General features: G+C 38.6%; 1 protein-coding gene across 3 annotated transcripts in view; it reads right to left on the bottom strand.

Annotated features, from left to right (window-relative positions):
- The window catches only part of dnah7 (dynein, axonemal, heavy chain 7), an 85896-nt gene that overhangs the window by 32487 nt on the left and 36766 nt on the right, over positions 1–16643 (bottom strand). For all 3 annotated transcript variants that reach the window (XM_030758000.1, XM_030758001.1, XM_030758002.1), the window contains 7 exons: positions 16390–16572; positions 14195–14371; positions 13772–13903; positions 10875–11096; positions 10229–10426; positions 1313–1468; positions 958–1126 (listed from right to left, as the gene is read on the bottom strand). In XM_030758000.1, coding sequence (XP_030613860.1) covers positions 958–1126; positions 1313–1468; positions 10229–10426; positions 10875–11096; positions 13772–13903; positions 14195–14371; positions 16390–16572 — 1237 coding nt within the window. The remainder of the gene's footprint in view (positions 1–957; positions 1127–1312; positions 1469–10228; positions 10427–10874; positions 11097–13771; positions 13904–14194; positions 14372–16389; positions 16573–16643) is intronic.

Raw genomic sequence — 16643 nt, forward strand, 5'->3', positions numbered from 1 at the left:
GTGTGAAACATACTGTCTTCCCTTTGAGACAGTTTTACGGATGAGCACAGAGAATCGATAGACTACTATCACATGGTGTTACAGCAATCACCTGAAGCCAGCAAAAGCAATGTGCTTTTGGCAGGCTACCAGGCAACCTCGAGAGAAACAGGAGGCCTGCTGTCATAGCTTTTATGCAGGGTAAGAAAGTGTAGAGGGTGTCCACCTAGCAGTCAAATCAAAAAAAAAAAAAAAAAACCTCAATGGAGGGCATAATATCTCTTGTTTCTGCTTTACCTGACACTGAGAATTTTTGCACCTTCTTGGTTATGACATTGAATAAAAAAGTATATTTGTAGAACATTATAATGTCACAGTAAAGGTAAAATCTGAACTTCTGGATATAAAGTCTTATGAATATTTATTAAAAGTACAAAACTTTTTTCAATTTAATTAAATATGTGACATTTTGTCTTTTTTTTCTCCACATTAATTTCTGAGCTATGGCCAATGAAATTGTTTTGTGAGGTCCAGAAATATTCAATGCGGCACTTGGTAAACACTTGGGACAGCAGTCATACAGAGGTCCTATGTTACCTGTTTTAATTCGGTTTCAGGTTGCTGCAGTTATGCAGACCTTAGAAAAACTAAAAAGGTCAGGTAAGGCACCACTAAAAATGTGGGTGGATCCCACTGCCTTTCTTATGCAGCTGTTGCTGCCAGCTGCCTCACTGGATGGGGTTGATTTCATGTTAACACTGGTAGTTTCAGGGGAGGCAGATGTGTAAAAACCTTAAGGCAATGAGGAGTTCCACAAAACAGCAGGAAGTGATTTGTGACACTGATCTGTTGCTTGAGTAACACAAAAACAAAAATACTCACTCTACAAATAGCCCACATTTTAATCAAGCACTGACATTTCTGTCATTGTCTGATGGCATTTCTAATTAACCTTTGAGTAGCAGAGCTCCTACTTACCAGGTGGCGCCATCGCACATATGATCAGGATATCCGTCAGATTAATCATGGAACAGTCCTTCAAGTCATACCAGTTCCAGTGATCCAGCCACTGGCGGAGCAGCTCCACAGGAGGCTGGGCACCATAAACCTCTCTGGCTGGCATGTTTACATCATCCACAAATACCACCTAATAAGATGCAACATTAGTATTCTTAAAATAAAACTGCATAATTGTGAAAAAACAACACAACTTTGTTGTATTTAAAACTGTATGCTGCACACATTGTTAAACTCTTAGAATAGATTGAGTGCACACCAACAAAGAAACAAGATGTTCAAACAAAAGAAAATGTAAGTGATAAAGAGGCTCTACCATTTTTTGCCCCACTGGAGGGCCGAACACTCCTTTGCGTCGCTTATCTAGCTTGGACATAATAATGTTTTGTGTCTGGGCAGCTGTAGTCTGGGCTGAGAAGTTGATAAACAATGGGGTGTACACATCCTTCTGTAGCTTATTCAATAGGAAGTCCTAGGGAAGAGATATTTGAAATATGAACCCAAGTTATCATCAAATCTCATGGTATGGGAGTGTACTGTAAATAATATACTATCTTTATTTATTTATTTAACACATAGTAATGGAGATCAGTATACCAAAAATATGAGATGTAAACATTCCAGAATATAGCAAAACTGCTAATTTAAAATTTTAAAATACATGTAAAATACATGTAAAATACATGTACAAACACAAAGACCTGTTTTACCGTCAGCCATTGTTTGACATGTGCCTTAAATATGAGATATGTAGAGGGCTCCTTTATTGCCCCTGGTAAGTTATTCCAATATGTAGCTCCCTTTACTGACAACACAGTTTTTCACCTCACAGTTTCCTCTAATAGTGGTACTAGTGCCAACCTCACACCATTTCTTTAGTGTTTAATAAGAGACATGATTCAGTAAGCCACTCCTGGACATGAGTCAATGCCTCTGTAAGAATAAGCGATGCTTCTTGGGAGTCTTGTATGTATAAAGATTAAAGTATATTAAGTATATTAACATTTTGACATGCATTAAGTAGATCTTGCGTGTCCCTTTAGGGAAAAAAAACTTCTAATTTAGATTCAATTCAATTTCAATTCAATTTAATTTTTATAGAGCCCAATCACAACAAACAGTCACCTTAAGGCGCTCAAAAGGAGTTGATGACTGACAGTGTCAAATGCTTTCTTTAAATCTAAAAAGACACCAACCACGCAAGCATTTCCATGCAGTAAACATTTTACTTTATCTATACACACACACAATTTGCTGGGGGTGCAGGTGACCATATGCAGAAAGGTTTTAATGCAGCAACCTGGGTTAATGACCAACCTGAGGCCCTTTGCTTTCCCCCACTCCCTCTGCTTTCCTCTACACTCTCCACTACTGTGCCAACTGCAAAAGGCCCAAAATGTTTTAATGTTTTGATTCTGATTCTGTGAAATGATGGATGTGGAATCTAGACTGGGCATAAAAGGCTGGAATAGATTACTAGGCAATAACGTGGTCACCCATTTTTCTGCTATCTTAGATGTGACTAGGAGATTCAATTTAATTCAATTTATACGGCACCAAATCACAACAAACAGTCACCTCAAGGTGGTTTATATTGTAAGGTAAAGATCATACAGTAATTACAGATTAAACCCAACAGTCAAAACAACCTGCTATGAGCAAACATTTGGAAACAGTGGGAAGAGAAAACTCCCTTTTAACAGGAAGAAACCTCCAGCAGAACCAGGCTCAGGGAGGGGCAGTCATCTGCCATGACAGGTTGGGGCTGAGGGGAGAGAGATGGGAAATGCTATGAAACAGAGCCAGAGATTAATAACAATTAATGATTAAATGCAGAGTACTGCATAAACAAAGTAAAAAGAGGTGAATGAAAAGAAATACTCAGTGGATCATGGGAACCCCCCCAGCAGCCTAGGCCTATTGCAGCAAAACTAAGGGATGGTTCAGGGTCACCTGATTCAGCCCTAACAATAAGCTTGATCAAAAAGGTACATTTTAAGAGTAATCTAAAAAAATAGAGGGTATCTGTCTCTCAAATCCAAATTAGGAGCTGGTTCCACATAACTGAAAGCTGAAGGCTCTGCCTCCCATTCTACTCTTAAGTATCCTAGGAACCACAAGTAAGTGATCAGTCTGAGAGTGCTCTATTGGGGTGATATGGTACTATGAGGTCTATGAGGAAGATAGGGCCTGATTATTCAAGACCTTGCATGTGAGGAGAAGAATTTTAAATTCTATTCTGGAAGTAAGAGAGAGCCAATAAAGAGAAGCCAATATGGGAGAAATATGCTCTCTCTTTCTAGTCCCTGTCAGTACTCTAGCTGCAGCATTTTGGATCAGCTGAAGGCTTTTCAGGGAGCTTACAATAGTCCAGCCTAGAAGTAAAAAATGCATGAATTAGCTTTTCAGCGTCACTCTGAGACAGGATGTTTCTAATTTTAGAAATATTGCACAAATGCAAAAAACCCATCCTGCATAATTTTATTTAATATGTGCAGTGAAGAACATATCCTGGTCAAAAACGACTCCAAGATTTCTCAGTTTTACTCAAGGCCAAGATAATGCCACCCAGGCTAAGTATCTGGTTTGACATCATATTTCTAAGGTTTGTGGGGCTGAGCACAAGAACTTCAGTTTTATCTGAATTTAGAAGCAGGAAATTAGAGGTCATCCAGGCCTTTATGTCTTTAAGACATTCTTGCAGTTTAACTAATTGATCTGTGTCATCTGGCTTCATGATATATAAAGCTGGGTATCATCTGCATAACAATGAAAATGTATGCAATGCTTTCTAATAATACTGCCTAGGGGAAGCATGTATAGTGTAAATAAAATTGGTCCTAGCACAGAACCCTGTGGAACTCCATAATTAACCTTAGTGCATGAAGAAGGCTCACCATTTAAATGAACAAATTGGAGTCTATTAGATAAATATGACTCAAACCAGGCAGCACGGTGGAACGGTGGTTAGCACTGTTTCCTCACAGTCAGAATATCATCTGGGAGGCCTGGGTCCGATTCCACCTTGGCCTGGGCCCCACTCTCTGTGTGGAGTTTGCATGTTCTCCACGTGTCTGTGTGGGTTTTCTCCAGGTACTCCGGTTTCCTCCCACAGTCCAAATACATGCACTTACTGGGGTTAGGTTAGGGTTAGGCCACTCTAAATTGCCCAAAGGTGTGAATGTGAGTATAGATGGTTGTCTGTTTTTCTTTGTTGGCCCTGCGACAGGCTGGCGACATGTCCAGAGTGTACCCTGCCTCTCACCCTATGTCAGCTCGGATATGCTCCAGCCCCCCGCGACCCTGGATGGATGATTCAAACCACTGCAGCACAGTACCTTTAAAACTTATGGCATGCTTTAATCTCTGTACTAAAATGTTATGATCAGCAGTATTGAAAGCTGCGCCAAGGTCCAACAGGACAAGAACAGAGATGAGTCCACTGTCAGAGGCTGTAAGAAGATCATTTGTAACCTTCACTAATGCTGTTTCTGTAATATGATGAATTCTGAAACCTGACTGAAACTCTTCAATAAACCATTCCTCTGCAGATGATCAGTTAGCTGTTTTACAACTACTCTTTCAAGAATTTTTGAGAGAAAAAGAAAGACTCGTACTGTAGTAAAACTTATTCCCCATTACCATGTAATCCATTAAAGTAAATGTAAATTTTATTATGAAATTAACAAACAGGAGTGAGTTTTCACAAAATATTGTTAAGGTTTCAATCTCTATGCCATATTTTAGAACAAGCCCAGAGTGTGGTTAAAGTCTTGGGTGGGTTCATTTACATTTAGAGAGAAGCCAACTGAATCTAATAATAGATTAAATGCAGTGTTGAGGCTGTCATTTTCAGCATCTACATGGATGTTAAAATCGCCCACTATAATTATTTTATCTGAAGTGAGCACTAAATAAAAAGTCTGAGAAATCAGACAGAAACTCTGAGCAAGGACCAGATGGATGATAGATAATAAAAAATAAAACAGGTTTTTGAGTTTTCCAATTAGGGTGGACCAGGCTGATTCAGGATTTCAAATAAATTAAAGCAATTAGGCCCCGTTTACACGACGTTTCCACTGGAAACGGTGTTGTATTGATGCTTCGGCCTCCGGTTTACACGGAGACGTTTCAGAAACGCTCTGTGTTTACACAAAGACGCTTGAAACAGTGAAAACAACGTAGTTCCCATTGCCGGGCCACAAGGTGAATCCCAACCCTAACGAGTGTTGTTCATCTATTAGCGCATGCGCGGAAAACTGTGGCGGTCGAAACCATAGTATGCATGTGCGAGTACCCCCGTTTCCAAAACGCACCGTATTCAACCGTTTACACGAGGACGGAGGCCAGTGTGTTTCTGAAACGCTTCACTCTGGACCCCGTTTCTAAAATGCATCATTTTCACTCCATTCTCGTGTAAACGGGAGGCTGAAACGCACCAAAACGACACCGTTTTCATTTTGAAACTGTGTGGTGTAAACGGGGCCTTAAACTATTCATCCTGCTGTATCCAGGTTTCTGTAAGGTAGAATAAATCAATATGTTGATCAATTTTTAAATAATTTACTAACAGGGAGAGAGAAACCTAATATTTAATAATCCACATTTGACTGATTTACTCTTTGGTGCTGTTAAGGATGCTACATTGGTTTTGTTTTGTTTTTTTTCCTTTTTGAATTTTTATGCTTAAATTGCTTTTTGATGGTTTTTGGATGTTTTTTGGTGGTCTGGGAGCAGGCACCGTCTCTATGAAGATGAGGTTTTGCGGGTTGACAGGAACGAGAGGTGTTTAAGACTGCAACTCTTCTTCCTGGTCTCAACCCTGGATAGTCATGTTTTGGGGGGGTTTAATAAGTTTGGCCAGATTTCTAGAAATGAGAGCTGCTCCATCCACTAATCAGTTGATAATTAGCCATATTTGTTTTTTTCACTTGATTTAAAAATTAGGGTAACCATCGTAATGGGACAACATTTTGCTTAAAGGACCGAGTAATGAAATCTGTAATTGGAAATAATAAAGAGGCTTTATTATTATTTTAAAAACCAAGCATCAAGTAAATAGACATCCTTAGTTTTGGTGCTTTTCAGTGAATTGATAATACTGACAACTTCTTGTTGTGTTAGTTCCTTTAATTTAAAGAGAGGTTGCATGCAATTAATGGGTCTGTGAGTAACATCAGGTGGAGTAAAAAGCCAAATGATTGCATAAATAGAATTCAAGAAAAAACATTCAATTAAATAAATATGTATATTCTTTTCACTAATAAATTATTTATTTGGAATTCTAGATCTTTGGTATAGTATTTTTTTATCTGCACAATTTATTAATATTTTGCCAGAATTCTTTTTCCATCCCCTCTTTGCCTTCAGTTATCTGAATAAAGAAATCTTATTTAGCCTTTTATATGGTCTGCATTACTTCATTCCTCATAAAAGTGAATTTTTGGTTGTCTGTAAAAAAGACTTCAACCTGACTTCAAGCATTTTTTAAGCAGTCAGTAGCTATCTTTCATCAGGTTACTGCATTCATAATTCAGCCAGGGAAGCGTATTCCCTTTTTAATTTGATACCATCACTTTATTAATTCTTCAAAGAAATAAATTACACTCACTGTGTATGTCCCTATCTGAAATCAGTTTACTCCAATCAGTCCCTTTTAGAGCTATTTCAAGGATGTGCTGCTGACTCTTTGCGACAGTTTCACACTTTGACGTGCCTTTAAGTGAGCTTATAGTTTTAAATGAATTTAAAAAAAAAATTATGCAGGATTTCATGAAAAGAAAATGTCATTATGGTCTGACAACCAGCCAAAAAATACAAATTTTAATGTTTCTTTCTGGTTTTTAAACAAGAGGTTGTTCTAGTACACTGTTCTATCAGTTTTTAAAAAAAGATCAGTGATCTGTTTAAGGTTGTTGGTTTCATTATTTAAATCCCAATTAATATTAAAATCACCCATATTGCTTATTTCTTTAAATCACAGTGGCTAAACTTTATAACTTTTAGTTGGTCATAAAAATCTAACTTTGCTCAAGGTTTAAGGACATTTCGCTAGAAAGGGTGATAGCCACACCAACACATTTGAGTACAACTTCCTTCAGCCATTTAAAGTGTTGACATTTTAACCTCTCTTTAACATACAATAAACTGCCCTCCTCTCATTTCATCAAATTTTTCTTTTGCATTAAAGTATCACACTGTAAAAAAAGATGTAAACATAAATGTTGCTGCAGTAAGTTGAGGGTTTATACTGTAAAAAGATTTAAATTTAGCATCGTTTATTAAAATCATAAAACTGATTTATGAAGAACTGGGTATGTCATGAACAAAGTAATATATTTACAGAAATATAATAAGTGGCACCTCCCAGGGCTTTGTGCTGAGCCCCCTCCTTTGCCCACTACATGTACGATTGTGTCCCCATCCGCCCCTCAGGTACCCTCATCATGTTTGCCGACAACACCACAGTGGTCGGCCTGATCTTTAGGGGTGGGAGTGGGGTGAAACAGCCTACAGGGAGGAAATACAGGAGCTGGCAGGGTGGTGCATCAAAAACAATATGGAGCTGAACACCACTAAGACCAAAGAGATGGTCGTTGACTTCAGGAGGCAGAGGTGGGAGTGTCCACATCTCTGAGGACCTCACCTGGTCTGCCAACTCAGCAGCACTGACGAAAAAGGTCTGGTAGAGACTCTACTCCTGCGAGTCTGGTGGAGGAACAACCTGGAGAAGAAGCTGCAGGTGTCCTTCTACCAAGCCACCATAGAGCCAGCGCTGACGCAACTGCCTGGTTTGCGGCCTGCTCTGGAGAGGGTCACCAGGACTGCAGAAAATATCACTGGCTGCCCCACTCACAGACCACTGTTTACCGTGAATATCTGGCATATTTCTTTATTTTTTGTAAGGAAAAGACACAGAATTGTGTCAGCTGCTAGGTTCTGTCATATTCCATGTTTGATGACAATAACAGTTTACTAGTCTATTCTATAACCTTGTGATTACCGCATACTTGAAAAACTGCAGTGCTCATTTTCACCCTACTTTGAATAAGTATACCAAAGATACCTGTTACAAGTACACATAATTTCAAATCTGATTTGAATAAATGCTCGTTATATGTTTTTTTAATCTAATTAAATGACGCTTTCAGTATGTATTTCATTAGATAAAAATTGGGTCTCAGTTAAACCCTGAAAATTACTCTGAAATGAAGTGGTAAATGAGTTGCTTCCCTAAGGATGGGGTCTAAAGTAATATTACGCAGGCTAAAATGGCAAAATCAATGACTTTTTCAATCTACATGAGTTTCCAAAAGGGACATTTAACTAAAAGCCCAGAATAACTAGTGCCTTTCGAACAAATTTCTTTCTCCGTTTATATGGACAGAGAACATAGAATACATAGAAATCTGTTGCATTTCATTAGGATTTTATCTTTAGGTTCAGAGCACAGCCCCAGCTTGCTTTCTGCATAAGCATGCATAAAGTGGTCATATACAAGTTTTCAAATTATCTGAGTAACAAGCTGCATAATCAGAGGGGACTTGTGATGTGAATAATCACAAGCTGTAGAGAAAGTGCATCACCCTCTTGTGTAAATTATAGACCAGCAGCGCCGCTTGTCTTTGTCTCACCCCAGATTAGTGTGGGGCAGGTGACAGAGCTTTAAGTAGTCGGTTGACGATGCAAATACGGGCACAGTGCCATACATATTCACATAGTCTGAATGCTTATCACTTCTGCCAGATTTGGGATTCTGCCACAGTCTGCTGATTATGACATGGGACACAGCCACATCACTGGGCAGACAGGCAGGAAGTGGAGAACAAGGCAGGCTCCCAAGTGAAATGATCTCCACTCACCCCAGAGTCTGAAGTTTGGACTTGCTAATGGATGAACTAATGAAGCAAAGGGAAGGAGGAGGGATTAGTCCTTGATATAAATAGTCAAAGCACTGCTGAAAGATACTATGCATTCCTCTAAGGTGCTCATTTCACACCTGGCTTCTGTAGCTGCCTCCAAATTATTGGTGTGCTCAGAGCACTTAACTCTAGGCTGGGACCGCAAATCTCATGAATTAATGCTTAATCATCTTAGGTAGTGATGTTGTCAATGGCAATGTTTGTCTGCATCTGACAACAAATTCATGCAAATAAAAACTGCTTTATAGGACATATATTCATATTTAATTTTAACATAACTTAAACACTTAATTAATGGCAATTCATGGAGGTTTTGGTGACTTCTAGTATAACAGGACGATATCCCAGTTCTGTGTTGGGGTCTTTTTATTTAAGAAAAAAAGAAATCTGTCAAATTTGACAAAAGTTCCCAACTGACCCAATCAGAATGATTTTTGTATATTTAATGAAATAGCTCAAGCAAACTCTTTATCTTTATACTACATAATTTTTCCATAGTATTATGGAATATACTATATACAGTGTAGTATATATATCATTATACTATAATGATATATACAGTGCTGTGAAAGACTATTTGCCCCTTCATAATTTCTTATTGTTTTGCAGCCAATTAGACAACATCACAAGCAAAAAGCAGAGATGAGATTCTGACGTCACCAAGGTGGAAGGTTAGAAACTCTGTCCATAAACATTATGAACAGAATTGCTAACAAAGGGCAGTCCTGGTGAAGTCCAACATCAATTGGAACAAGTCCAACTTATTACCGGCAATGTGGACCAAGCTCTGGCTCCTGTTGTACAGGGACTGAATGGCTCATAACAATGGGCCAGACACTCCACAGGACACCCCAAGGCAAGCGGTCAAATACCTTCTCCAAGTCCACAAACCACATGTAGACAGGATGGGCAAACTGCCATGCAGTGTACCACGCTAGTTTCTATGTAGCTGCTAATAATGTTGACCATGATGGGACACAAGGTGGGTAGGCATGACTTGACAAAGGATGTATTAAATGACAACCTGAAACATTTCAATAATGTGAACTGTTATTACCTTAGAGAACTATCAACTTCACATTTAAAAGTCTTCTTAAATATAAATACACATTAAGCGCTACATAAATCACTACATCATTTTATAATAAAAATGTTGAGGGACGCTTCTTATCTAACAATATTCAAGCAAATACATTTCAGTTTCACCTACATATATTGTACATATTACCTCATATCAGTTTGTGTTAAACTAAATACTGTAGTGCTTTCCAAAGGTTAGATTTATAAAAAACATAAATTGCACAACTTACTGTAATGTAGACACTCTTGCCAGTACCAGTGGGACCAATGAAAATAGTGGGCTTCTGGTGAGTGACGAGGAGCTCCATCAGTGCCGTGTAGCGTACTGTGTTCTCAGTGGGAACAATGATCTCATTGAACTGCATGTCCTTGCCTATGGGGCGAGCAGCCTTTAGCTTATCTGTCCAAAGCTCCCACCTGCCTGGGCCCTAACATAGAAATGATGAAATGGTGAAGACTTGCACTTAAGCTATAAAGCTCAATGAGTGTTGGGCACATATACTATCTATTTTTGATTGTTGATGGTTAATAATATTTGATGAAGTGGCCACCAGGCTTCCGAGAAGCTAAACTCCTGCATCAAGCAAGAAAAGGAAAGCATTTCACATTCAAAATGGCAGCAGCTGCTCTCCTTAGTTCCCAAGCACGTACACAGCACTTAAAAAATAAGAGGTAACACATCACAGTGGTACATCTGCCCTATCCTAACTTTTCTGAAACCTGTTGCCATTAAGATCAGAGGACATTTTTCAAAAAAAGCAATACAATTTCTCTGTTTCATCACTGAGTCCGTTATCTTGCTTTTATTCTAATCCTAACCCTGAATAATTTAAAGCACAGGTGAAATTTGCACAACAGTATCAAAAGCACTCTTACCTCTTTAATGAAACAATACTGATAGAGTGTTCCCTCAGTGGGCAAGGGAACTGTCAGCTGTTTCGTTGGAGCCTCCACAGAAACCAGAATGCCATGTTGGGCTGCTCTCTCCTTACTTAAAGGACCATTCAGCACCTCTCTTACCAGCGCATCAAACTTGACCCGGCCCAGATCATCACAGCTGGCCCCCACTGACCAGACCAGGCAGAACACAAATGTGCCCTTTGTAAAAGAAAAGGAATGCCATCACTGGTTTTCATTATGTGTATATAATATGGATATATTTCACTAAATCAATGGTGAAGACTCAAAGTGCATTAAAAAAATAATTACTACTACTCAGTAAATTGGGATTGTTGACTAATATTTATGAACTTTTGATAAAGACTACCCAACAAGCACCAGACATCCATGGACACTGCTTTCCAGCCTAAATTTGGTCTTCCAGTCATCAAAGACATCAAAAGTTAACTATGTTTAGTCCATCTGATTTGGTCCAAATTTATCCAAAATGGACTTCTTTTTTAAACCATATATATCCCTAAAACAGCCATTAAATATAATCACATCCCACTCACCAAAAATAAATTAAATCACATTGAAAAGATCATTTTCCCAGACATCCTAACAACGTTAAAATTTGACAAGAAAGATTATACTGACAAAAACATTTCTCTTTCATTGAAATTAAAATTTGATTTAAAGGAGAAAATTGTGAAAAGTCATCTTTTTCAGGCTACTGTAATTTAACCTTATTTCAACCATGATAATGTAAAGTATTGTGCAAAGGTCTGGAGCCAACCCTCATTTCTTCATATTTTGCTTCCAAGGAGGCAGATTTTCTATTAAACTTTTAAAGTGGTCTTGCAATAGGTCTCCAGGCTTTCTGAAAGTCTTTCTAAGTTTTTCTCTGGATATTAGCTGCTTTTGTTAAAAAGTGATGAATCCAAATTTGACATTTTTGGTTGAAATTGTCAACAATAAGTACAAAGATCAGGAAACAAGTAAAATAGCAAATGCCTTCTGTTAAACAAGGTGGAGGCACAGACATGGTTTGAATGGAAAACACACACAGTGGAACTCTGCCCGTCATGGATTGGTCTCCTCAGAACAAAAGGCAGCCAACATCCAGAGAAGAGCTTTGAATGTCCTTCAAGAAGACTAGAGAACCATTCCTGAAGACTGCTACGAATTTACAAGAAAGCTGCATCAACTGTGGAACAACTTCACAGGACCAGAGACCATAGAAAGTAGAAAGTGGACATTAGGTGACTTCAAGTGGCTACGGGCAAACTAAACCCTGGGACACGAAATGGGTGGGACCTGAAATAAACAAACTTTTCTGAACTTCCAGGCAAGTCACTACCAAGAGAAGGCACAGGATACCACTGATTGGCATATGACCTGGTAATAAATACATTAGAAGGTTACCTAGGCAACTGAAGCCTGGAATATGTGCAAATGTTGGGTAGGCAGCTTCACAGCTGTGTTAAAGAATAAAGGTGGTCATAGCAAATACTGACTTTCAAGTATTTATTTTTCAAGTATTTACCCACTGAATATTTTTGAATGACTGCATAGACTACATACTCTGCTGGTGAGGATAAGAAGGTAAACAGATACCCTGTAACACACAGTAGCCAGTCTAGCATAAAAATAATAATCTCTGTGCCCATATAGGATTTGTGGTAAATGATTTTCCTATAGAGACGGCTGTGCTCATTATATTGATTTAAATGTACCGCAACCATGCAAATGCCTCAAGTAGTGTACAGATTATTAAATGAGACAAAAAACAAAATCCAAAAAGAAAGGACCTTTGTTAGGAAAAAAGAAACAGCAGGGGATACTGTAGGAATTGGAAATGAGGCTTAGCAGCCTCATGATAGCTCCTGCTGTTAAAAAGCTGATTAATTCAACACTTTGATAATGACTAGCTGAGAAACATAGGAGAGAGGGTTGAAAGGCATTCATCAGTGCAGTATGCCACAGGGGGATAATAGTAGTGCTTTCAAAAGACATGATTCAGAGGAAAAAAATCAATTGGAACCCATGCAGGGGGGAGACGAAAGGGCTCATCTGCTAAAACTTTTCCGTTTTTTGTGGGCCTGTGTGGCAATTAACACAGTAAATTTAGAATGACAAAGGAATGTTTTTTTTTTCTTCTTGTATTATATCTGTATTGTTATCACAGAGTTACGGATTACAGAATATACATTTTCTAGTTTTACATTTTAATACTTTAAACTACAGTTTTAATTTTCTCTATTTAAGTCTCATTTTAGAAACAGTTTCTAAACAGCAGTTTTACACACACACACTTTTTTTCTCTCCATTTATGTTCATGTAAGCATTTCTCTGCTTCTGAGAGCAACATCACAGGCACGGCATCAACATGAAACAAAACTTGACAGTGCCATTTTTTTTTTATGAGACACATTCTCAATTTGTATTCTGAGCATATAACAGGATTCAGATTTAGTCTGTGCAGTGTTTGCAGTACGTTCAAGTGCACACTGCATCTTTTTAATGTGATCAAATGAGAACGGACACAATGGGGAGTCTTGGAGATCTCGGACGTTGGTTCAGTATTTCTAAGCTCTTGTGAGTTTGACTTTTTCTGTTTGTACTGTGTCATATCTACTAATTAGCCAAAATGCTGTATGCTGAATTACGCATATCAAAGAGGTGTAGAGCTGCACTGAGACTAGAGCAAGTGGGAAGTGAAAACTGTATATTGTGGACTGCACTGTAAAGCCATCTTGTAGGGTTGTACTAAAATGCCAAAAAGCGAGAAAGACTTCTTTAAAACACCATTAGTTATTTCATACGTTACTACTTTTTATAGTACTACAATAATAATTAGTAGCATTAGTAGCAGCAGTGTGGACACAAACCTCAAGCCAGGAGCAAATATCTTTCTCATCCATGTTCTTTATCTTTGCTTCATCCTGAAATTCATCCATCATGCAGTCCATCAAATTCATGAGGGACTTTACTAGATTGGTGTCAGAGGTTGCAGACAGCTCCTAAAATCAAATTTTGAACAGGAATGAAAAAAAAAGGTCAAACCAGACTCAGAAATCGTTAATTTGTTAGTACAGTAGGCAACTGAGACAATAAACTGCTCTAAGTAACTGAAGCATAAAACTAAAAGAACACAAAATTCATAATACTAAAACCTGTAAAAGAAATCATGCCAAAGCCCCAAGCAGCGTCTGTTCAATTCCTGGCTGACTGGACCATTTGCTGTATGTCACTACCCTGCTCTCAAATCGAAGTACTGGCAGCTTGAAAGTGTTGAGAAAGTTTCTAAGTACCTTGGTGGCCTTTCGAATGAGCTGTAGGCAGGCTGGCAGTATGCGGTCAAAGAGGGCAGTGATGAGGTTTTTGTGTGTGGCACTGACTGCAGGAGGCAGGGTATTGAACCAGGAGCGCATAAGAGGCTGCCAGCCAAGCATATGGGGCTCCATGTAGATCATACCACAGCGAGACACCTGCCACAAACATTTATATCACACCAGAAAACACACATGTAAACAAGTATCCTTAGAGTATCCAAGAATATTGTTTGTAAATAGCATTAACTATAAACCCTCACCCAGAATTATGATAGGCTCCTTATCAAAAATGAGGGTATGCAATACTGGATACTACAGCAGTGTAGCAAAGAACATATACTGAGGTAGTATAGAAGATCATATCTGATATACATGCAGATATTTTAAGAGAACAAAGGCAGTAAATAAAGTAGGGTTTTAATAAACATACATAAAGGAACCAAAAAAAAAACAGCTTTTACAAAGAAAAACAATGAGGGATCAACGGTGCACAAAGGGGACTGTGCACAAATTGGGAAGAGTTCACTGTCATCTCAAACATTTTGATGCTTCTGCATTCAGCATGATGAAAGGAACAGATGCCAGACTATAGAGAATCAAAAAATAGAAAACTGTTTAATAAAAAAAAAGGCAGCGGCAGGGGCTACAAAGGTATTCTCTTAAGACATCTATGCATTTGAAGCACATCCTTTATTCCTGCTTTACAACAAATAACCAACAGATATATACCGCAAGAAAATGACTGTTACAGAAGGACTGCAGGTTCTTTCAAATGGAAGAGAGAGGTGTGTCACCCCTGTGATCTCCTGTTTTGACGACTGACAGATTACACACCCTATAGCAGATATTTCCTTTAGCACCTTTGAAATTACACAGTGGAAGGTTGAACTGGTGAGGAGGAGGTGGGGGTGGGGGTGGGGGTGGTGGTGGTGTTATATCTCAAGTGTTATGCCCTCCTGATAAATGTCACTGTGGCTTCGTGAAGAGAAGTGGCTGATGTTAGCGCATTGCTGTCTAGACTCTGAAATTACCACACCATGCATGAATGGAGTGCATGGACATGGATTAGACTCTGATTTTTTTCAAGAGAACATTAAAACAATGTCTCGGAACCTTTTTATATATATGGAATAGCTCAGGCCCCACCTCTGGTAAATTTCTAATACAAACAGTACAGAACTTTTTTTAGTAATCCTGCTTACAAACAGAGAAATTGAACCAGTCAAATAACCTCCTTGATTGTGTTCCTATGGCATTTCAAAATGCCAGAAAGGAGGGGGAGCTGAATCCCCATGAATAAAATCTAACATACCTTTTCTTGACATATTGGCTCACACCACAAAACAGAAAAATATGTCATTCTAATTGGCTGAGACAAGAAAAAATAGAATTTCTCAATTAAAAAACAAAATTGTGAGTGACTGAACTTCAAGGTGACCTCATGTTCAGTCCTTATTTATATTGTGCTAGGCCTCGGTGCAGCCCCTCAGTTCATCTTCTGCCTGAAACAAGATTTTTTGGCCTAAGACCACCTTCCCTTTAAGGTTTTCTTCTGATTGGCTGCCCCTTGTAAACAGAAGAACAACAAGCCTGTTGGGTTTGTAGGTGAGGCTGCTATGCTAAAAGCAATAAATGCATCAAAGTGCTGTTATAGTAAAGTCAATATGGAATAATATGCAATTCTTTTGGGACGCTTGCCGGCTATAGTCTGTGCAAAACAGCACACTGGCTTGTGGTCATTTAAGCAGCTCTCAAATACACCCCCTGTCATATTCTCAGGTTGGATATTTGTATAGATGCGGTCCACCAATTGCCAAACTGACACTGTAGGTTTTGTGGCTAACGTTAAAGTTTTGTGGAATGTCAAAGTAAAAAAAGGGGGATAAATAAGTATAAATAAGTGCATGACAGCGTTATGGCCTTGGCCAGCATGTAGTCCTTGAGACAGAGAACAATTGTGTAATGTTTGAGTGGTCTATCTTGAACAGTACAGAAGTTATGGCCAACATTAAAGTTTTTGTGTAACAGATGCCGCCAATGCTGCTGACACCAAGGTTATGACAATAGCTCAACTTTTTCTTCAAAACAGATGAGCTAAATAATACCACACAATCTATTGAAAAGCAGGTCAAACTATGATGAGATCCTCTGATAAAATTAAAAGTGCCTCTCACCGTGGCTGGTGATGCCACCTCCAGGTCCATGGGCTCAAAGATGAGGCTCATTTGTGGCGACATTTGAATGATCTCACCACTCATCAGGCACAACTTCTTGTTGTCATCAAGTACCGTGTTCATATTCTCAATCCACACAGCATCCACTGGACCATCAAAGATGAGCCATTTTCTGTCGGGGCTCTGAAAGACACAAGAAATAGGACCATCATACCTTAAAAAAATCATTTCAACACAATTTGAAGCAAAGTTAT

The sequence above is a fragment of the Archocentrus centrarchus genome, chromosome 21 (assembly GCF_007364275.1).
Source record: "Archocentrus centrarchus isolate MPI-CPG fArcCen1 chromosome 21, fArcCen1, whole genome shotgun sequence".
In the NCBI taxonomy this organism is placed as follows: Eukaryota; Metazoa; Chordata; class Actinopteri; order Cichliformes; family Cichlidae; genus Archocentrus; species Archocentrus centrarchus.